The sequence below is a fragment of the Myotis myotis genome, unplaced genomic scaffold (genome assembly GCF_014108235.1).
Source record: "Myotis myotis isolate mMyoMyo1 unplaced genomic scaffold, mMyoMyo1.p scaffold_m19_p_12, whole genome shotgun sequence".
Lineage (NCBI taxonomy): Eukaryota > Metazoa > Chordata > Mammalia > Chiroptera > Vespertilionidae > Myotis > Myotis myotis.
The window spans coordinates 57,635,481-57,660,133 of record NW_023416316.1 but is presented as its reverse complement, the minus strand read 5'-3'; the positions used below and the strand labels follow the sequence as shown (position 1 = coordinate 57,660,133).

The following is a 24,653-nucleotide window of genomic DNA, read 5'->3' as shown; positions in this document are numbered from 1 at the left end:
TTTTTTCTGTGAATAGTTAAATAACAGGAATCATCTGTTCTTTGAGGATGAACAGGTTTCGATGATAAAATCATCAGGTCCTGGAGCCTTTAAAAAGGCAGGCTTTAGCCGTGTTCCTAATTTGTTACAAGCAATGGTCTTTTGGAGTTTCCATCACTTCCTAAGTGAACCTGGCTTATTTATATTTTGCCGGAAAATCATACATTTCCCCAATATTGATAAGAGTACATATCCTTTTATAATTTTAATTTTAAAAATGTCTTCAGAGCTTTTACAGTTCCTAACATTGCATGTTTTCATCTTCCTCTCTTGTATCCTTAGGTTTTTCAGGGTTAAGTGAATTATAAGTATCAGGTCTGTTTTTATGTCTTCTAAGTTGTTTTTCTTTTTAAATTAATTTCACTTTCATGAATTCCTTCCTCCTATTTTTAGGTTTATTTTTTTTCTATTTGTTAAGTTGCATGTTTAGCTTATTTCAAGTCCATTTTTAAAAATAAACATTATTTGAGTTTTCTTTTAAATACAGCTTTAGCTGTGTCCCACAGATTTTTTAATTAAAAAAAAGATTTCATGTTCATTACTTTTTAGATAATTTTCCATTTGCATGTTCTTTATCTTCACTTCAGAGATGATTTAAGAGTTTATAAAAACTGTCTTTACATTGTAAGAGAAATACATGTCCATGGGAACATACTGGAACAGTATGAAAAGATGTACTATAACAAGCAAGATAGTCTCCAACAGAGACCTCCCAGTCCTCTCTCCAGAGAAAACTAATCTTGATCAGATTCTGGTGTTTCTCCAGTAATATGAATATACTGTACAACTATGTTGTGAAAGGCATTCCTTAACTTCTATTTTATTTTGTTAGAAGGCTGCCCAAAGTCATTGGTATGGTATGGTGGGTTTGAGGAGCCAAAGACTTGTTCTACTCTGGTCTTGAGTCTCTAACCCTTCTACAGTTCAAATTTGAGAAAGGGTCATGGAATGAACTCTGATGGTCTAAATTTGTAGATTTCTGATACTGGTTTTATTTTGTTTGCTGTGGAAGTCCAGAGATGAGAATTTATGACCTTATTTTTTTTTAAAAAAAATGTTTTTATTGATTTCAGAAAGGGTAAGGGGGGGGGGAGATAGAGGGGGAGAGAGAAAGAGACAGAAACATCAATGATGAGAGAGAATCATTGATCGCTTGCCTCCTGCATGCCTCATACTGGGGATCAAGCCCGCAACCTGGGCATGTGCCCCGACCAGGAATCAAACTCTGATCTCCTGGTCATGGGTTAATGCTCTTCCACTAAGCCACACTGGCCAGGCATGAACTCCTTAATCTGTGGAGCATCTTTAAGGGATGGATCCCACTTTTGGCAGGGAAGGTTCCTTTTGTTTAAATCCGATGATGATGGTGCCAAGAGGTGTTTGCAATTTTTCGACCCATGAACGCTGTCTTTCTTCCCCAAACAACACAAATAAATAACCATTCTAAGTAAAATCAATGCTTACCTTGTAAAGATGGGTTCAAGGAGGATTCTCCAGCAGCTCCGCCTCGTCTCCATTGTCAAATCTAGACACTTGCCACTCCTGAAATGGTTCCTAATGGTCTCCACTCTGTTTTTCACATTCTTGTGAAATCTCCTCCGTGTGTGTGAGATGAAGCAGATTGCCATACTGAAGCTGAGGGCAGCCTCTAGCCCAGTGGTTCTCAACCTTGGCTGCACATTAGAATCACCTGGGAATCTTTTTAAAATCCTGACTTCCGGCGCCTCATCCTCCGGAAATTCTATTTCTTTGTTACTAATGTTGTGGGCCCATCCCATAACAAAGAAACAAAATTTCCGGAGGATGAGGCCCAGAAATCAGGATTTTAGAAAGATTCCCAGGTGATTCTAATGTGCAGCCAAAGTTGAGAACCACTGCTCTAGCCAATAGCTTGCAAGAAACTGTAGCCCATAGTTAAACAGCCTGCAAGGCCTGAGTCCCACCAATTACCAGAGGGAGCTAGAATGTGTGTCCCTTTGAGTTAAGCCTGGCTATAACTGCAGCCTTCTGAGAGACCCAGTGTCAGAGAATCCCTTTAAGCTTTGCTCATATTTCTGTCCCAAAGAAACTGTTCTGAATAAATGTTTTAAGCCGCTAAGTTTTAGGGTAATTTGTTATGGAGTAATAGATAATGAATAGGCCTGTGTTTTAGAAGTTCTTTGTAAAACCTGTGATTATGGGAGCTTGTTTTTCCAGATAATTGGTCTGGGGAAGAATTATGTGCGTCACCCAACTCCAATCACCTGTTCCCATTGGCCCATACAAATGCAGGTTTTGAAGATAGAAAAGCAAAAAATTACAAATCAGATCAAGGAGAGAACAAAACTTAAAAATAAAAACATTACCATTATATGCCCATTAGAATGGCTAAAATGAAAGTACCAATACCAAGTCTGGAAGATGAAGACCAACTTGGCCTCTCAGACTTTGTTAGTGGGGTTGTAAAATGGATAGCCATTCTAGAAAAACAGTTTTGCAGTTTCTTACCAAATTAAAAACACACTTACTACATGACCAGCAGTCACACTCATGGGTATTTATTCTAGAAAAAGGAAAACTTTTGTTCATACAAAAATCTATACACAAATATTCAGAGTAATTTTATAAGTGATAGCCAAAACCTGGTGTATTAGCCAGGGTTCTTCAGAGAAATAACCAATAGGATGTGTGTGTGTGTGTGTTATTCGTTGTGTTGATGGAAAAACTCTGTGATGGTTATATTAGCTATACATGTGATCAAATTTCCTAAAACCACCCCTCCAAAAAAGTGAATGTAAAAACTTGTGGAAATCACATATGGTCTATGTCAGTTTCCTGATTTTAACAATGTACTATGGTTATGTAAGGTTGACATGCATTGAGTTCTTTTTAATATAGGTATAGTGGCACTGTATAATAAATACAATGCTTTGCCATCTAACTCAAAAGCAAAATAATCCACACTCCCCTATGCCTTAAAAGTGTGACATCTGGTCTGGCCTGTATGGCTCAGTGATTGAGCATCAACGTATGGACCAGGAGGTCATGGTTCATAGGGCACATGCCTAGGTCAGTGGTCGGCAAACTCATTAGTCAACAGAGCCAAATATCAACAGTACAACGATTGAAATTTCTTTTGAGAGCCACATTTTTTAAACTTAAACTACATAGGTAGGTACATTGTTATTAACTTAATTAGGGTACTCCTAAGGCTTAGGAAGAGCCACACTCAAGGGGCCAAATAGCTGCATGTGGCTCGCGAGCCGCAGTTTGCCGACCACGGGTCTAGGTCATAGGCTCAATCCCCAGTATGGGGCTTGCAGGAGGCAGCCAACTGATGATTCTCTCATCTTTGGTGTTTCTTTTCCTTTCTCCCTCTCCCTTTCTCTCTGAAATTAATAAAAACATGTTTTTTAAAAAGTGTGACATCTGACATTTTTCTCTTTCTTGTTTTGACATGATGGATATACACTGGTATTTTAAAAAGTCACAGAATTGTGGTATTTGTGGCCCTTGAAGTGTTGTCAAGTTCTAACTGTGTCACTGTGATCTTCAGTGTGCCAAGCAGCAGGGCAAGGTGATGAGTGCACCGTACACAGTCTCTGCCACGATTCACCCTCGCTACTGCAGTGTGAAAGTAGCCATAAACAATGCGTAAACAAATGAGCATCGCTGTGTTCCAAAAAAACTTTATTGATGGACACTAAAATCTGAATTTCATATAACTTTCACATGCTACAAAACATTATTCTCCTTTAAAAAAACATTTGATAATGTAAAAATCATTTTAGCTGGGAGGCCACACAAAAACAGGTGGCAAGCCAGATTTGCCAACCTCAGCCTAACCTCATGGGCCCTATTCTAAAGGTGGGGGGAAACCATAACGAAATAAGTGAGCACATAAAGTAGACAGTTTTGTGTTATAAATGAAATTAAAGTGTAAGGTGGTCAGGGGATGTGTCTCTGAAGGAATACATAAGATGAACCTGCACCTGAAGGATGAGAAGGAGCCAGTCATGAGAAAAGGTGAGTACAGAGTATTCTAGAAAGAGAACAGCAAGGGTAGAAACTGAAGGCAGGTACAAGTTTGGTGGATTAAAGGAATCAAACATGGATGGCACCATTGTTAAGAATTTAACTCTAGTTGACTACAGTAGGATCTAGCCTAATTTTATACTCTGGGTTTGTGGTCCCTTGCTAATTTATATGACCACACCAAGAATATGATATTTAAAAAGAGAGAGAGAAAAGGAGAAAATGCGTTTATTTTTGCCAAATAGTTCTAAGAAATACAGTATCTCCTATATGATCCAGAATATTGAGAACAAATATAGTTGGACCACACAAATTATTTCACTAAATGCTCATCCTTAAGTTATGCTGCTTCATTTTATATTTGCTTACAATACAAATGTTTCGCTCACTGGATGATTTAAGGCCATTTATAGCAGTTTTATGTAAAAAGTCTAGTTTCTTTGTAAACCTTAACATATTAAATCCTCTGTTTACATCTTTTTGTTTTTATGTTCAGCCCAATGTGAGTGTGCCAAGCTGGTTCTGATTTCTTCTAATACACTGAAGGGAAAATCATTTTTAAGTCTGCATTGATTTGTGGCAATATTTGTATTCAACAATCAAATGCTACACCATTTCCTTTTAAATGGCTATGCACTTAATTAGTTTCACTCGTGTGTTCAGCAATTAATTAGTTTTGGAGACTTCTATTTTGGTATTGAACCTGAATATTGACAGTCAGAGTAGAAACTGTATCAGGATTGCAATGCATGTTTTCCAATCACACCACATAAAAAGTTTTCACATTTGAAAAAAAAAAGTTCTTCATTGTAATATCATCTAATATCTTTCATAATTGTGAAATACACTTCCACCAGTTTCTTTTTTTCATTTATTTTCTCCAGTACTGCTTCTAGTAAATATGAGGCAAAGGGAAGCTGTAAGAGAAACACAGGAAAAAAAAGGATTATCAAAACTCTATATTTTCTTCAGTTCAAAAAATATACTAAATATCATTAAACCATTAAAACTTGGCTGTCTGCAACTTTGCATCCATATGGTACCCTACTGGGTCTCTTTTCAACTGATCTTGCTGGTTAGTGCGGGTAATTCTGTCTTTTACAATAAAAATGATAAAAGAGCTGAAGTAAAATGAAAAAAGATAAACGCCTTATTGAACAATTCATGGTTTACTGACCATGTTAATGATGTAATCTGCAATACAAGCAGCTAAGCCATTTATCTTCAATCAGCTGATCAATAGCAGGTTACAGTCATCTCTAGGGCCCAGAGCCCACAGAAATGGTACTGTATGTTCATCACTCATAAAAGAATGAGAGAGAACTATCAATACACTTGTCTGTGTTAGAGCTGAACATCTTAAGTTGTAGAGTAAAATTTCAGAGGGAAAAAAATGGCAAAAGTATACCCATTGATTAAGTTGTTATAGAAAAGTTTGGCATATCAAAGTGTAATACACATGTTGCAAACTGCTGAGTTTATGAAATGTAGAGTATATTTTTAAATTTCATAATTTATAGAACTTTCCTAGTAAAGTTTTATTGTCCCCCCTGCTTCACTGGGTTCCTGTAGAACTCCAACTCATACAATTTAAAATGCTCCCCAAGTACCTCCCTTATAGCCCTATCCACTTCCTTTTATCCTTCTTCCCTATCTAGTCTCACATAAAAGATTTATAATAATAAGTTCATTAAGTCATTTCTTGGAGTTGTCCTCTTGATTAACCAGTGAAAGGTATGTGTTTTTTTCCTGAATATACTGATGAGAATGCTTGTCATGCTGGATTCCTTCCCTACAGAGTTGTAACAGGCCCTTCTTTGTGCTAGGACGATCACCGACAGTATCACTGGTCAACACTGAGCAAAGACGGCCTCTGTATGAGCTGCTTAGCTGTGCTCAGCTCAGCTATGCCCAGCTAAGGTGATTACAATTAGCTAAATCAGTGGTCGGCAAAGTGCGGCCCCTTGAGTGTGGCTTTTCCACAAAATACCACATGCAGGCGCACACGTACAGTGCGATTGAAACTTCGTGGCCACACTCAAGGGGCCAAAGAGCCGCATGTGGCTCGCGAGCCGCAGTTTGCCGACCACTGCTCAACCAACCAGGACGGTTCTTGTCCAAATTTGAACTGGGTAAAAAGAAAAGATTGGCCAGCAGCAGTGAAAATAGTCCAGACAGGGACACACACAGGTGCCCGCATGCGCATGCTTGCACGTGTGAACACACACACACACACACACGTGCATGCACAAAAACCACCTTACATAGGTCCTGAAGGAGAAATAGAGACTGAAGCTGCGCCACAGAATTGTGTCAGATCCTAAATAACTTTCTAGTTTAACTTCCTTCTTAGCTTTATAATAAACTGCCTTATCCTTAAGAAAGTCTGTGTCTCTATCAGGACAGACTATATCTATAGTTTATATCAGAGCTTTACACATTGGTCTTACTGGACACTTACCATTACAGAAAGCATAAGATACCAAAATATCATGTATATTCAGTTCTAAGATACTGTTGAATATAAAAGGCACGCATTGATTTTAAGAAACAGCCTTTCCTGTGAAAAATTCTACCACTTGAATATACCCACACTGCATATGCATTCCAATTTCAGAAATGTAAAAATGTGGGGAAATGTCATCTTAGAATCAATGAAAATAATATAGATTGGGTACATTAACAACTGAAACTATACTTAAAATATGACATGCCTTGTATAGTCTTTAAAAACTCACATGGTCTGTTTGTTTGCCATATTTTTTTAAAGTGAAAAATGTTTTGAAAACAAAAGATCTGAACTTTCTATTACTTTGGAGTTTAGTTCATACAGTCAGTTTAGAGTCCACTGAATTTTCTCCCTATGACTCTAGAGGGGCTAAGGCTTTTCAGAACCCCCTCAAATACAGAAAGCACAACTGTTCTTGTACTGGTGAGATTCTGGAGTTGGATTGAAGCAGCAACATGATGGGACAACAGCATAGATTTTTTTTCTCACTTGCCCTATCATGTATATATAAAATATCTTTATTGTTGAAAGTATAAAAGATGCCCCCCCCCTTGGTTCTTGGTTAATCTCTGCACCCTACCTTCCCTCTAACATTCCATTCCCAACAATTATGCTGCCTCAAGTTCCATTTCCAATGACACATGCCAGGGAGTACAAAGCCCAGAAAGCCTGCCTGATTTCTTTCTTTTGCATCAAAAAGGAGAAGCAATACTCCCGGTAATGACAATGCAGAGTTACACAAGCTTGAATTCCTCAGCATCAGAAGAAAAATGGAAAGGTAAAGAGTTGATACTATGTGAGATTTCTTAGTTTGAAAATTCAGCTAAGGACATGTGATAATTTCACTTGTCTACACTGTAGTCTTAAAGTGGGTCTTCCTAGTTGGTCTGCCTGTCCCTGTTGTAAAAGGTGATTTCTATTACTGGAGGGATTTCTCCTGACTTCACACAGATTTTCAGTTTCTCTTACATGGAAACACCTACAGATGTTTGCCTTTAGCAACTGCTGAGCCACTGACAATCTCAAATTTATCACTTTCACTTACAAATAGTGGCTTCATTTAGAGGTATTTCTGGATAAAGCTAAGATACGAATGATGGTTGCATATGTTGAGAGCCACCTGGGAAATATAACAAAGCCTAAAGACCATGACTGGAACATAGTCATATAACTTAGAACATCAGCACTAATTGGAATGTAGTCCTTAATAATGTAAAATTAAAATTTTTTCTGCTGAAAGAAAATAATTAAAGTAAAGGTAACATAAATCTAAGGGACAAGATTAACATTTTCACCATTTTCATTCTTGTTTTTGGTTTGAAAACTATTATTGTAAAGATATTGCTTAAAAAATACGAATTGACTTTAATCTAGTTAGAGTCATATTGAAAGTGAATATATTAAATTTTATGTATTATACCTGCTTTTACAAAAGATATGATTCAGTGAGACTCTGAGACTTAAGAAAGGCCAATGCATTTTGAGTATTGTAAAATGAATGGTGCAAAAATTTAGTATAAATAAATATATAGAGATATACACACAGTGTATATATAAACACACATATACATTATGTATTTATATATGTACTAGAGGCCTGATGCACGAAATTCATGCAAGAGTATGCCTTTCTTCCCCCAGCTGCTGGCACCGGCTTTCCTCTGGCACCTGGGATCCGGGCTTCCCTTGCAGCCCCGGCTCCATCCAGAAGGTCATCTGGTCTAATTAGCATATTACACTTTTATTATTATAGATATTTTAAACACATTTAAATGGCTAGGGTATACTCTATTATCTTATAATTAAAAATTTTAACTTGTGAAAATAACCAATAATGCTATCAGAAGGAACAATTAACTTATAGTTTAAATCTGGCATGGAATTTTGAGCTAAGTATCCTAAAATAGACTCATAGAGAAGTCAGCATGTGCTATTCTCAAACTTTGGTAAAGTCTATAATTTGTTTTCACTTTGATTTTTGTCCCCAACTTTTTTATAGTGGTAAAATACACATATTACAAAACTTACCTTTGAACTTTACACCACATCTGTCTATTTTCAGGAAACATGAAAATAGGCGTGAAATCGTTAAATTTAAAAATCCCAGCAACACTCTAAATGGAGAATTTTAAATTTTTGCTATTTCAGATCAATATGAGAAATTTGTGTGGCTGACTGAGCATGTAGGCTTATGTGTGTAAGACAGAGTGGTACAATGTGAGTGTGCATGTGTTATAGGTGTAACACAGAAAGCAACAGAGTAAGTGTGTTCAGAGTTGAAATAAGAAACTTTCAGTAAACCTTTAGGCTAGAAGTTACTTTTTTTTTTTTTTTTTTTTACAAAAGCCAAGGAGATTATAAGCCCTCTCACTGCAACATTGCAAGACATTCTATAGAAGGTAAGCATATTCTGCAGAGAAGGCACTGGGGAAGCAGCCATTTTAAACTTCAGCTTTTATAAGCTCTGAAAAGGAACAAGGATGTGTAATGAAAAATCAAAAGTCTGTATTCTACATTCTCGATTTAAGGCAGAAAGACAGAATTTTTGATATTATCCCAGCACAAGAAAATGTAGTTGGACAAGATGAACTAAAATGGACTGAATGACAGGAGGGTGAGGGCATGAGTGGGGGGAATGGGGGTAATGTGGGGATAAGGACACATATGTAATAACTTAATCAATAAAAAAAATTTAAAAATAAAATAAAATAAAATAAAATGGGCTGAATGAAATCCAGAAGAGGATTAGCTAATAACAGAGACAAGGAAAAGACAAAACAAGTCTCCTCTCCCTCAAAATAATCCTACACACTGATTTCATGTATATTTCTAAAGCACAACTTTGATTACATCTTTTCTTACCCAAAAACTTTTCTAGTTTTGCCCTGACCAATGTTTTTCTCTCTTTGCTTCTTTTCCAATTCACTAAATTACAAAAACAAAACAAAACAAAAAACTAATTTGGTTGCTATCCCATCCTATTATAGTCATTAATTTGCTTTTTGTCCTCTGCCATAAATTGTAAGTTTTTGGGATTTTTTTTTTTGGTGTTTTTAAAAGGAATATATATTTTTACTGATTCCAGAGAGGAAGGGAGAGGAAGAGAGAGATAGAAACATCAATGATGAGAGAGACTCATTGATCGGCTGCCTCCTGCATTCCCCACACGGGGATCAAGCCCACAACCCGGGCATGTGCCCTGACCTGGAATTGAACTGTGACCTCCTGGTTCATAGATCGATGCACAACCACTGAGCCTGGCCATAAATTGTAAGTTTTAAAAGGCATATTAATGTAAAAAAGAAATTAATACAAGAAAACATGTTTAAAGAAATTATAAGGCTGGAGAACCAAGATGGCAGCATAGGTAAAAACATGTACTTGCTGCCTCTCACAACCACATCAAAACTACAACTAAAAGACAAAACATCGGTCATCCAAAACCATGGGAAAGCTGGCTGAGTGGAAGTTCCACAACTAGAAGGAAAGAAAAAAGTGCATTGAGACTGGTAGGAGGTGTGGAGTTGTGGAGGTGCAGAGGCGCGCGGGAATTGGGCTGGCAAATGGGTGTGCTGTTGCTGTTTCTTTCAATCGGGAGGGAGGTACAGGTTCCCCATTGCTCTGAAATCCAGTTCTGGGTGAGACTCTGGGGACCCAAAGTCATACAGGGAGAAACTGGACTGTCTGGCATCGGGCCGGAACACAAGGGCGGCTTTCTCTCAGAGGTGCTCACAGCGATCATTGTTCCTGCGTGGGGGCGCGGATCACAGAGATGCAGGGAGCTCTCCAATGCAGGGCTGACTGGCAGCCATTGCTGTTTGTTCCACCCTGGTGATTCCCAGACACCCCGCCCCACCCAGTTTACAACCCCACCCAAGCTGTGTGCAGCGGCTTTTGCATATGAATGTCCTGTCCTTTTGCAGCACAAATCCTAACAAACTGCAGCTGGGTCAGAGAGCTCCAAAGCTTCCAAAAGAAGGCCCAAGGCTCAGCAACAGCAACTGGCCTTGCTTCACACCTGGGCCTCATCTGGGCACTTCCAAACCCCAAATAAAGAGGAGGAATCTGCAGATCTCTCTGTAGCTCCTGCTGGGTGGCCTCAGGCAGTGGCTAACTTAGCACCTCCTTGGAGATCCAAGAGCCAGTGTACCCAGTGGTCAATGTGAGACCATACTAGATTACAACTTTTCATAAGAGACACACTCAAGGGGCAGACTCAGTGAGCACCAAAGCCCCACTGAAACAAGTCTTTCCCTATAAGGGTGACTCCAGAACAGAAGTTCTCCCATTGTAGACACAGCTGGTTCTCATAGCCAACTGGCCTGGAGGTCAATTCCTCCCAGTGATACCAACAGCAATCAAGGCTTAACTAAAATAGGACTGTGCACGCAGCCCACAAAGGGGTGCACCAAGAGTGTCCACCTCAGGTGATTGGGGAGGCTGAGCCACTGGGCCCTATAGGACACCTAGCACATAAGGCCACTTTATCAACACAGGGAAGCAGCCAAAATGCAGAGACAACGAAACATGTCACAAATGAAAAAAAAAATGGATGAAAGCAAAATATTGGATATAGAGTTCAAAACCACAGTTATAAGGTTACTCAAGAATCTTCTAGAAACCTCCGAGAAATTTAGTGAGACCCTCAAGGATATGAAAAGGGACCAATTAGAAATTAAGTATACCCTGACTGAAATAAAGAATAACATATAGAGATCCAACAGCAGACTAGAGGATCCCAAGAATCAAGGCAAAGATTTGAAATACAAAGAAGAAAAAACAGCCAACCGGAAAAGAAAAAAGAATCCAAAAATATGAAGATAGTGTAAGGAGCCTCTGGGACAACTTCAAGTGGACCAACATCTGAATTATGGGGGTGCCAGAAGAAGAGAGAGAGCAAGATATTAAAAACCTATTTGAAGAAATAATGACAGAAACCTTCCCTATCTGGTGAAAGAAATAGACTTACAAGTCCAGGAAGCAAAGAGAACCCCAAACAAGAGGAATCCAAAGAGGACCACACCAAGACACATCATAATTAAAATACCAAGGGCAAAAGACAGAGAGAATCTTAAAAACAGCAAGAGAAAGAAACTCAGTTACCTACAAGGGAATACACATACGACTGTCAGCTGGTTTCTCAACAGAAACGATGCAGGCCAGAAGGGAGTGGCAAGAAATATTCAAAGTGATGAATAGCAAGAACCTACAATCAAGATTACTCTACCCAGCAAAGCTATCATTTAGAATTGAAGGTCAGATAAAGAGCTTCACAGGCAAGAAAAGCTAAAGGAGTTCATCACCACCAAACCAGTATTATATGAAATGCTAAAAGGTGTTCTTTAAGAAGAGGAAGAAGAAGAAAAAGGTAAAGATAAGAATTATGAACAACAAAGTGACAACAAATACGTATCTATCAACAAGTGAATCTAAAAATCAAGTGAATAAAAAATCTGATGAACGGAATAAACTAGTGAATATAATAGAATCAGGGGCATAGGAAGGGAGTAGACTGACAATTCTCAGGGGGAAGGGTATGAGGAGTGTAGGAAGAGACTGGACAAAAATCTTACACCTATGGACGAGGACAGTGGGGGGGGGTGGGGAGTACGGGCATGGGGTTGGGTGGGAACCAGGTGGAGGGGAGCAATGGGGGGGGGGGAGAGGAACATCTGTAATAATCTGAACAATAAAGATTTATTTTAAAAAAAAGAACCCAAAAGAGTTACAAAGAAAAAAAAAAGAAATTATAAGGCAGTTATGCCATAAAAAATTACAAGTAGGTATTAGAAATATTTTTTCAGTGTGATTCTTATTAGAAATCTGTGGGAATAAAGGATAGGTGCTGATAAAGATCAAATATCTAAAAGTACCAACTGCATCAGAAGCACTTGAAGTAACGAGGACATATATTTGCATTCTGTATTAACTATAGGCATGTTAAGGTTTTAGACCTTTTAGTTCTCATGTACTTTTGGCTAACAGTAGCAGTAGGTATTATTATTGTGTAGTCCCATATTGCCACATGGCAGAACAGCTTTTTATTTTGTAGTTAATATTTTATCAATATAAATTTTCAACAAATGAATGCAGAGAAGTTTATTTAACAGGAAATAATTCTGTGGCTTAATCCTTACACAAAAGAGAAAACCACAGACCAGATCAACTCCTATGATCTCAGAATTCTATTACATAATCCAGCAATTTCCAACCTTTTTCATCTCATGGGACACATGAACTAATTACTAAAATTCTGGGGCACACCAAAAAATATATTTTTTGCCAATTGCACCAAAATAGGTATAATTTTCATTGATTTACCAAAAAAAAGTAATTATCTTTTTTGCTCCAAAGTGACTTTTAAAAAAAATCATGTGCCTATACTTTTATATAAGGATTTCTGGTACCAAAAATTAACCAATCAGATGCAACCTTATTATGCAACATGACCAATAAGATGCAACTCTATTATATGACCTATATATTTATGGTTCAAAACAGGGCATTTACACCAAAGGGCTATTGTGTTGGCTGTGGTCATTTTTCCATTTGATAATCTAAGGGAAAAGAGCTTAGTGCCCCTCAATAAATAGTCAAGTATTGCATGTTTTATAAAATCTTGTGGCAAACCTGTTGAAAATCGCTGACATAAAGCGGCCAACCCAGAGGAAGGTCATAAAAGAAAAGTTTTTCTATAATTTTATTTTCAAAATATTTTAATAATCAAATACCAACACTGAATTATTTAGTATTTATTTTAGGGAATGTACACAATTGTCCTACAGCTTAAAGATCATGTAACCTCAGATACACGAAGCTGTATATCATAAAATAAATTGTATGAATGAACATATCTACGTTCTGCCCACACAATCCCGTGAGTATCACTGAGACTCTAAAAAACTGGTGAATAAAGAAAACCTTTTCTAAAATTCAGGACAAATGTAATTGCTGGAATTGAGAGAGAGGAAAAGTAGGCTAGAAAAAAAAGAGATGTTTTCCATTTTATGGATTTTTCTCTTGGGCATAATTAGAATAAAGTGACATTCAAGTGCAACCAATGAAGTTTCTATTTTTTTCTCACAAAATTCAAAGACATCAGCAAAACCACCTATGTCAGTAATAAAAATAAAAAGTCTTTGACTTTTTAAATGTTATCATGCTGTCACAGTGGAATAAAATTAGCTTGAAAAATGATCTAAAGGCACACGCTGCAGTTCATTACATGTAGCAGCAACAGCAGCGGTTTCCCAGTGTTCATAAAGGCTGCTCAATTAAATTTACCTCAGTCAATAATTAGGAGTCCACAAATAAACCTGGGCAATTAAATCAATACTGCCAGGCAATTACATTCCAGAGTCCAGGCTCAGTGGCACAAAAAGGCACTATATCAAACTACAGTATTAAGCAGTCCAATGCCATTTTAAAAGGGATTTTTTTTTACACTAACTGGCCAGACTAAGCGTACATCCAGATACATAGAATGTGTGTGTGTGTACATCTCCATGTGTGAGTCAAAAAAACCCAGGCCTGGTGTCAATATAGCTTTTGTAAAATGTAATAAAGATTTATACATATGGATTTTTTTATTTTTACGTTCAAAAATGATGATAAAAATTTCCATACTGAAGGGTCATTTTTACAAGTTGAGCATTAAAAATCATTAAAAAGTTTATTTTTATTATTTTCAGCTGGAAAAAACCCCACACCAGGCCATAAGAATCATTACTGAACTCCTTTGATCTGCCAGGCACTGGGCTGGGTGCTGGTGCTGGGCATGTGATATGATTAACAAATGGTATTTCTTCTCAAAATCAAGTGTCACAGTAGAAAGCTATGTTTAGTACTTGCACACCTGCACTTAAATAACTTTAAGAAAAAGATTGCCAATCACCTTCTTTTACTATTGAATACAGTTTCAAAATATATAAAACTGATAATAAAAATATGAATAGTTCAGATATTCTTTACTTTTCTTGGCTTTTTCTAAAGCACAGACAACTCCATTTGTTAATATTAATGTAAAATAAGTTTCATTTAATATCATCCTTTATTTTTAATCTTCATACAGAAACATTTACGACTTTCCAAAACTCACAGGACAATATTTTTTTATCTATTTTGAGAAATATGTTTTAGCTGCTTTCTATTCCAGTTTATTTTTAAAATAAACAATTAGGTTGAGCAACAACAAAAAAAACTATAATGAAAAAGTTTTAGAATACATTACATGCTGTCAGTGATGTGGAAACAAAAGCTGGCTCTGACTAGAAAAGCAAGGCTCTCACCTGCCAATAAACTGCCCTTGATCACTTACAAGAGGGGCGCCTCCCAGCAGACTATATGTGTATTAAAAAATACTTGAAAGGGAGGAAAAAGTATCACACAGGTCACAGCAGCAGTCTCAATAGACCCCTCCGGGACTTCCACTCGCCTTGGCCTTGTCATCCTCTATGCAGCTTTCCACGCGGCCCAGAAAATGTCGATAGGAAAATGTTTGAGGGGCCTCTGGTGGAAATTTTTTCATTCTTTCTGCATTGACAGGATGCCAAATCAATATTTACTTCCCACTAACAAGCTGCTCGAGGTCTCAGTAGAAAATATTGTAGGGAATGCAGGAAGACACAGTAATAAACAGCTGTCTGGCTGTGAGGAAAACATGAATTGACTGGAAACAGGTCCATAGTAAAAGGTCACTGAAACCCATGAACTCCTCAGGTGTCCATATAACCACTAACTTTAAAGACACATAATAAAAAATCTCTTTTCCTAAGAGGGCTGAGAGAATGGATCCTTTTCAGTCTAGGAAGCATAGAGGTTGACTCAATAATTTAATTAATGCATTTGCTAAGGTACATGTTGGCTGTTTCCCAAGGCATCTACTTCATTTGTTAAGTCCAGGAGTACAAATAGAGTTAACTTCTGGTGTACCTATTAGAATACTTCTATACCTAACAGAAGCAAATAATGCATAAGCAAAAAGTTAGGCACCTGGTAAAAATATAAGGCTTGGAATTCTTATCTAGTTTTCATCTATGAAGTAGAAAATGAAATACCTGTCCTTCAAGAAGTTTCTGAATATACAACAGCCACTCCCTGTCATTTTCAGCATCTATCTTTGTCCTTTTGAGTTCCTAAAGGAGGAAAGTAAAAACACTGGTGTTAACTGTATATAAATGAAGTTGCTCATACTATTAAATATTGAATAAATCTAGAGAGATATCAGTAAAACTGGATTCAACAAAGAGTAGCCTGGTCTTTCAAAAGCAGAGAATATTCAAATCCATGCTCTTTAATATTTAATTTCTAAATATTTACATACATATGGAAGATAAAGCTGTAATTCTATATTGACAATATAAGTCAGGGATTTTTTTTTCTGTTTTCACAGTGGAGCTCAAGGTAGGAGCAGAGGTGGAGGTGAAAGCAATTAAAATAAAATGAATAATAAGATGCAGCTGTATAAAAGAATCATTTATTTACAAGTGACCCTCATAAGATAACATTTAAAAATCTGACTTGTCAATAGATAACTAAAGAGTAATTGTTACAATTACAATCAAAATATAATATGGCATGGCTCTGGTGTAGGCTTGTTTATTTAAAATATCCAATAACTCACTGATAGGCCAGGAACAGACACTCCAACTCTGTACTGCAAGTCACTAAGTATTTTTAACCCATCAATTATCAAGTTAAATATTCCTAAATGTATAATATATTCACATGTGCAGTTGATTATTTACTAAACTCATAATTCATTTTTTTTTTTTTAAAAAATGGACTTTTCAAAAAGGGAAGGGATTTGGAAGCTAGCATTTGTTAAAATTTACTGTATGCCAGGTATCAGGCTAGATACTTCACATAGGTTATCTCAATTTTTTACATGAATTTACTAGGGTTTGATGTATAGCTTAAGGAATGTTAGGTGGTTTGAACTCTGCTTGTTTGGGTAAGTCAGTCAACCCTTCAGACCTCTGAAAGATTCAGGGACCAGTCTAAACAGGCTCTGATCTATAGTTATGTCTAGTAAATACATTGAGATGTACCGATCCTTCTCAGGAACAGTGTGTTTTTACTAGTCCTTTTGCTTTCTGCAGGACTTCCACCCAAGCTTGTGTGAGATGCACACTGCAGTGCTTTGCCCTCTGGCTCCAGACTGCATCTGCCCAGAGACAGGGGAGCCACCTCTTCACAGGAGGGTCATTTATTCTTTGGGACCATAAAGTGATCCTTTTTTATTTGTCCAATCAGAAGGGATGCTTTTTTCTAACTTGTAAGCCCAGAGAGGGCATCTTTTGAGACCACACAAAGGCAGGGGCAGGGGGGTCCTGTCTTCAAAAATATGTATCTGTGTTCACACATGCACACACAAACACACATACACACACTAGGGATTTTGCTAAATCTGCTTGTTTTAAAACCCTTAGGCAAGAGTGGAGGCCTTAAACTTAATTTTTGTTCGCTTTCTCATTATGAATCAACAAATTTTTAATTAAGTCTATAATAAGATATATTTCATAGCCTCGCTACAGATAGCATTATTTCCTGCATGTCTTATATCTGATACTATCCTATATAATAAAGATGTAATATGCAAATGGTCATTACACTGTGAAGTGTAACGACTGACCGCATAATGACCAGATCACGGATCAGCAGGAGGGTGGGGCAGAGAGCTACAAGCAGATAGCAGAGAGCTACAGGAGGGGGCAGGGCAACAGGCTATGAGGGGGGTGGGGGGAGGGGTGGGGGAGCTACAGGAGGGCGGGGTAGCAGGCGGATAGCTACTAAAGGGCGACAGTGAGCTACTGGCAAACTACTGGTGCACGGATTCGTGAGCAGGGTTACTAGTCTCTTATAATGCTCTATACTTCAAAGTTCAATATTCAGTAGAAAGCTATGGACAGTGTGGATAAGTGATGAAAAGAGGAAACTGATAATTCACTTTCCTACTCACCCACAGGATGAAAATAATCTCTGCAGGATTCCTCTGACCACTTTTCTAAGAATTCTTGGCAGACGAATTTCAGAGGGAAGGGGGCAGGGGCAGGGACAGGAGGAGAGTAACCAAAGAACTTATATGCATATATGCATAACTATGGAAAGATAATGATTCAGGAGGGGGCGGGAGCTGGGTGGAGGGGATCAATGGGGGAAAAAAGGAGGACATCTCTATTACCTTTAACAATAAAGATAAATTTTTAAAAAGATAATATGTAAAGCAAATAAATAACTGGCCAGCAAAAAAAAAAAAAAAAATTAGCAGAATACTTGGCACAGATGGCTATTCACTAAATATTAGCTGAACTAAACTGAGGAGCCAGTCCCTCTATTATAACGGGTGGAATGCCACAGAAATGTGTTCATGTTTTATTTAAATTATCTCAAAATTTAAAATAAAATTTTTTGAATATTTAGTAAGCAAAGAAACAAAACACCAGACAAACAAAATATCCTTTGCAAGTTGTAGCTCTTCTCTACTCTAGAAGCCCTTTGAGAAGCTGATGGAGGACTGGAGGATGTTCTTACACAAACATGTCAATCTAACATTTTCTTTATTCACTGAGCAAATATTTATTGGGAAGCTGCTGGTGCTGTCATCTCTTTAATCTTTCCAAACAATGAAAAATTGAATATTAAGGTATTAAATTTCAGAGACTTAACAGTGGAATGGGGCTGAGAATCCTCCACAGGTTTCACAGATAGTATACAGCAAGGGTGGGAACCTTTTTCCTGCAAGAGCCATGTGGGTATTTATAGCATCATTCGTGGGCCATACAAAATTATCCACTTAAAAATTAGCCTGCTATATTTGGTCAAACATTTAATGAACTCACCCCTAATGCTTTGGCAGCACCAGGCCAAAGGATTTCTCAGGCCTTATGGGGCCCACCGGGCTGTACGCTCCCCACCGTTGGTGTACAGGATGGGATTCTGCTGTTTATGAGATAACAACTATGTCAAAAGTACAGTGCCTTTCCCAGAAGGTACAGAGATGCCACTGGAGACCTATACTTACATGCACATAAATTCACTTGGACAGGAATATTTTACCTGATTTAAAGGAATAAACATATTTTTAACTTCGTCAACAAAAATTAAATTTAGCTAAGAAAGCCACTAGATTTATTATTTTTTCCAATCTCACACAGGAGGAAGGAATCCCCAAATCTATGGTGACCCTGCTACACTAAATCCATTCATATTGGCTTAACTAAAAATACTAGCTTACAGGATATATGATTAATTACATTAAAGAAAACAGGAAAGGATAATTGACTGAATAACAAACAAGCAGTTCTAGAGGTTATATGTACTTGCTTTTTCCCATATTACAGTTAAATTTCTCTAAAGGTTTTTGAGTTGGTTAATACTCTTGATGTATCTTTCATTGGTGCATTAATAATCTTACCTTCATAAATATGTGCAAAGGCCCTTTATTAATAAATGTTTAAGTGATCTTACCACTTCATCTTCTGTGTCCAATATTTCCTCTAGATCTGATCGTGAAATGTTGAGGATAGAAGCTGCCAAGGTCTGGGCTTTATGAGTTGAGGTTTTATGAGCATCCTTCTTTCTCTGCATTCTTTTAAGCTCTCTGATTTGTCGCCTTATTGTATGGACATCAACTTGTAACTCTTTGACCAAAGCCTGTAACATATTGGAAAGAATGCAGGCTCATATGGAAGTAATAAATGAAGATAGAGCTCTCATAACATAAAAATGTGAAGATACTAGCAAATCTTTTTTTTTATTAGGATCACTCTGATTTTATTTATTTTGGAACATAATGGATTGTTCTTTATTTATTGTCAGTATGAAGTAAAAGCTCTCTTAAATGACCATTTAACCAACTTGCTGGGTTAACCCAAGCTCCCCAACCCCTCTTTCAGATTCACCAACTGCTCTCCCGGCTGGTGAGCACTGGCAGCAGACAGGCTACTCTCCATGATGCCAGAGCACCACTGCTCCCAAATGAGCCGATGCCAAGAGTCAGTTCTATTTATTTCTGAACGTGGGTATATTAGTTGTAACACTTTAGTTACATAATTCATTTAATTATTATACAAACTGATGAATTATTCCTGCAGAAAGAGTTGTTTCTATTTTATTAAAACTGGATTAAAAATGCTTTGGAAGAACTTGATAAAGACAAGTTGGGTAAAAGTGCAATTAAGTTACGTATGGGCAAAACAATACAGGATTTAAAAAATCATGAAAATTGTGGGATTAATTCACAAGAGTCTTTAAGTTCCCCCTTTGAGAAATAAATGCTAGCTCATGCCATGCCTATGTGTGCATAAGAAAAAGACAGCCCTTAATCTGAGTGAACAAAGACCCGCCTAGCTTTGTGAGTCGAGAGCAGACTAGCTAGAAGTTTGGGATGTTTTCAATTTTTTTGCAAGTTCAAGCAATATTGCAATAAATAATGGTGCTCATATATACATTTTGCAATCCTAGGATATTTCCCTAGAAATGAAATTATTCGATCAAAGGGTATGTATAACTGTAATTTTGAAAGCCATTATTTAATTCTCTATGTTAATACCTCCAAAAAGACTATATGAAAGTATTTCTTTCTCTATACCAGTAGCAAAACACCAACCTGGTATTTCAGTGTAGTTTGTTTTTTTCACTGTATTTTTGTTTCATTTCTCTTATTAAAAACAAAGTTGAGCATCAGCCTTAACAGATAATTATCTTTCTTCGTCACTTTTTCTATTTTTTAGTGATTTATAAGAATTCTTTATATATTAGGAAAACTATACATATTATACATATATCTGTTGTATATATCTACATTTTTTATATTTTGTATTTTTCTTTTGACAGTAATTATAATGTTTTGTGCCAAAGGAAATATTTTTATTTTATTGATTTCAGAAAGGAAGGGAGAGGGAGAGATAGAAACATCAATGATGAGAGAGAATCATTGATAGGCTGTCTCCTGCACTCCCCACAATGGGGATCGAGCTTGCAACCTGGGCATGTGCCCTGACTGGGAATCCAACCATGACCTTCTGGTTCACAGATCGAAGCTCAATTACTGAGACACTCCGGCTAGGCAAATAAAGAATATTTTTAATTTTTTATGGACTCAATGAACCTTACCCGTTTCTTATCTTTGAAATTAGTGTGATACTTTAAAAAGCATTATCCATAATGAGATATAAACACATTTTCTAGCCATGCTTTTTTCTGCTACCTTTAAGATTTTATTTTTCAGTTTTAATACTTTTATCTATTAATAATCATTTAGGAAATTATTACATAAACTTAAACTCAGTAGTCCCACCATCAGCTAGTAAAAGGTCCATCCTTCCCTAACTGATCTCATGTATGTCTAGGCCAGTTTCTGGACTTTCTATTCCATTCCATCTCTCTTTTTATTAGTGAAGCTTTATAATATATTTCAACTAGTGAGGCTTTATAATAAATGTTAACATCTGGTGGGGCTGTCACCCTCATATTACCCTCCTTTTAAATATTATTTTCTTGGTAATTTTTGCATGTTTGGTTTTCCACACAAAATTTGGTTCAGCTTGTCTAAATTATATCCTTCTAAAAATTATTGGTAATTTTATTTGAATCATGTTAAATTTTATTTGGATCATGTTATCATTTTAGGATGTTCATTCTTCCTAATGAAAGACCATGGTATTCTCTTCCAGTTGTTTGTCTTTGTTTCTGAGGATCATTTTTAGTTTTTCTCTTTATAGTTCTAAATTATTTCTAGGCGTTTTACTTTTGGGGGAGGTGCTTCTAATCATGATTATTGTTGCACATATAAAGACTGTTAATATATATTTAGCTTACTGAATTGAAATTTCTAGAAGCTGAGTAATATCAGCAAACATTGATAATATTATCCTATTTCCAAAGTTTGTACCTTGTATTCCTTACTTTTCTTATTGTATCGCTTATTAAGTTCTTCCTGAATAATATTAAATAGTAATATTATTGGCCATACTTGACTTGCTCCTGATTTTAATTGAGTCTGTCTATTTTCTAGGAAATGCTTTTGAGATGAGAGCCTTATTGTAACATATGAAGAAATGTACTTTAATATATTAATATATACTATATCGCTTAATGTAGTTACCTACTCATTTTAATTTCTTATAAAAATTGAATATCAAATTGTCTTAAATCCATTTAGGATCCATATAAACATGCGTTTTTCATCATAAATCTATTAACATGATTATTAATAATTATCTTAGTACTGAATTATCCTTGCATTTCTGGAATAAACTCCACTTGCTGTAATATGTTATATTTTATTGTGCTGCTGAATTTTATTTGATAATATTTTATCTAGTATTTCTACACTAACATGAGATTTATTGGTTTTAATTTTGTGTAATCTTCAAAAAATTTGGAAGGATCTTTCTCTTTCCATCCTCTGTAGTAGTTTTCATGAGACTAAATTTATCTGCTCTTTATTGATGGGGTGCAATTATCTGAATTTGGCTCAGTATCTATAGAACATTTAAGTATTTAGTTTACAAGCTTTGACAATTGTCTGCATCTACGTAGCCACCACCCTAGGCAAGATACAGAACTTCTTCACACTCCAGAAATTTCCCTGGTACCCTTTCCCAGGCAATTCCTTCCCCACAGACAGCAACTGTTCTGATTTACATCATCTTATATTAATTGTGCTTGTTCTAGATAACATATAAATGGAATGATATACTACATACTCTTTTATGTCTGACTTCTTTTTTTTCTGATGTTTTAGAGATTCATTCATATTGTTTTGTGGATCTGTAATTTGTTTTTCTTTTAATTAAATACAATAACTTCAACATATTTATATACATACTAGAGGCCCGGCATAGGAAATTCATGCATGGGGAGGGTCCCTAGGCCTGGGCTGTAATCAGGGCCAATCTTCCCCAGCTGCCAGCATCCAGTCTGGCCCCCCACCATGCTGCTGCCTGTCCACCTGGGTGATCAGGCCCTGTTGCAGCCTGCGTCCACCACCACCCACCCCCGGTTCCCTATTCCCCATTGAGTGATCGGGGCCTGCAGGCTGGGGGCAGCTCCTGCATTGAGTGTCTGCTCCCTGGTGGTCAGTGCACGTCATAGCCAACTGGTCATTCTGCCATCTGGTCAATTTGCATATTATGCTTTTATATATATATATGATATATGAAGCCAGCAATATATTTTTTTTTGAGATAATTCTATTTTCTCTTAGTTCTTTGTCTGCTAAATTGCTTTCATCTGTTTCTATGTCTCACCATCTTTAACCTAAATTCTGAATTTATTTTCACCTTAAACATGTACTTTTAAAAAATATATATTTTATTGATTTTTTACAGAGAGGAAGGGAAAGAGATAGAGAGTTAGAAACATCGATGAGAGAGAAACATCGATCAGCTGCCTCCTGCACACCCCCTACAGGGGATGTGCCTGCAACCAAGGTACATGCCCTTGACCAGAATTGAATCTGGGACCCTTCAGTCCGCAGGCCGACACTCTATCCACTGAGCCAAACCAGTTGCAGTAGTTGGCAAACTGCGGCTTGGCAAACCGTGGCTCGCGAGCCACATGTGGCTCTTTGGCCCCTTGAGTGTGGCTCTTCCACAAAATACCGGCTCTTCCACAAAATACTGACTTCTGCGCATGGGCCATAAAGTTTCAATCGCACTATACGTGAGCGCCTGCATGTGGTATTTTGTGGAAAAGCCACGCTCAAGGGGCCAAAGAGCCGCATGTGGCTCGCAAGCCGCGGTTTGCTGACCACGGGTAGGGCAACATGTACTTTTAAGAGGAAATTATTTCATTAATATTTGTAACTTATACTAAGTATGAATATGCTTAATGGCACCCTATCAGTGCTGAAACTTCTTTTCCTGCCATTCACTTTTCCTGTTTATTTTCTCCATTCATACTCTAATACAGGGGTGGTCAATCATTTTGTGAGTGCGTGCCAAAACCAGCAAAATCTCTGACTCAAAATTCTTCTGCGTGCCAACCCTAATTTTTTGAGGACATGTTACGCCTACTTGATATCTCTTAAGGTGTATGTATGTGAAGAACCTTGAAAAAATAATAAAATTCATTCGAGCAACAAAAACAGAGTATATGATGATGAAAAATACATTCATTTATTTTTTAATGTATACATGTACACTGATAGTCCGACAGAAAACTTTATGACTCCGTTTGATATTATCAGTGGGACTTTTGCTGCTGCATCACTGATGACAGAGATTTTACATCAGGTTTATATTTCGTGACCTTCAGAGATATGCACGAGCTACTACTTTCATCCGTCAGGCTACTCCTATTAGGAGACTTAACAAAATTCATCACTGAGAACAAAGATTCACAAGCGTTATGTGGATGAAACCAAAACACTGGTCGGATCTAGGAAGGCAGGGAGAGTTAAGGCAGAGGCATAGAAATGCTCTTCCCCTCTCTCGTCAATCCATTTCTATGGTCTTTAAGATAACTTGTTATGTAAAATTATTTATTCATCTAAGATGCACCTACACTGAATTTATCTGAAAAATAAAAAAGTTGATATTAAGAAAAGAATTGTAAATGGAAGATTCTAAGAGAGGGTTTCGTGTGTCAGCAAAAGTTACTGGTGTGCCATGTTTGGCACGCGTGCCAGGGGTTGCCCACCCCTGCTCTAATATCTTTTTATAGAAACTATGTAGCTACATTTTCCAGGACTCAGTTTTGAATAAGAAAAGTTATTCCTAGATCAACTACTTGAGGAAAGTTATGTGGCATAGGGGTCTGTGCTATGTTCCAGACTAATGAAATTTTACACCTGAATTTAATTGTTTTCTGATAAATTCTATTAGCGAGGTCATTTTTGTTATGGTTTGTTTGTTTTATAATGTAAGGACTCTTTTTTCTTGGCTGCTATGAAAAAAGAAGCCTCCTACAGATTTGCCTTATCTATGTAATTCTTCCTTAAGCCCTGCTTGCTTTTTCATCTCCTTGAAAACAAACCGCTTCTAGGAAGATCCTAGCACGAACCATAGCAGATCATTCTACTGTTTCAAGCACAGGATTTAAGGTCTGTACCTCATGTGAGCATCTTAGAAAACTATTTTTGCTT

At 37.0% G+C, this 24,653-nt stretch overlaps 1 protein-coding gene across 12 annotated transcripts in view; it reads right to left on the bottom strand.

Moving 5' to 3' along the window:
• Positions 1-3,710: 3,710 nt before the first annotated feature.
• Positions 3,711-24,653, bottom strand: part of CNTLN (centlein) — a 262,113-nt gene continuing 241,170 nt past the window's right edge. For 5 of the 12 annotated variants that reach the window (XM_036331220.1, XM_036331221.1, XM_036331226.1 and 2 more), the window contains exons 24-26: positions 19,031-19,216; positions 15,619-15,696; positions 3,713-4,970 (exon numbers count right to left, since the gene is read on the bottom strand). In XM_036331220.1, coding sequence (XP_036187113.1) covers positions 4,869-4,970; positions 15,619-15,696; positions 19,031-19,216 — 366 coding nt within the window. In that variant the 3' untranslated portion in view covers positions 3,713-4,868. Of the gene's footprint in view, positions 4,971-15,618; positions 15,697-18,402; positions 18,503-18,584; positions 18,620-19,030; positions 19,217-24,653 lie in introns of those variants that run through there. The other 7 variants (XM_036331215.1, XM_036331216.1, XR_004971322.1 and 4 more) reach the window with 6 other exon arrangements.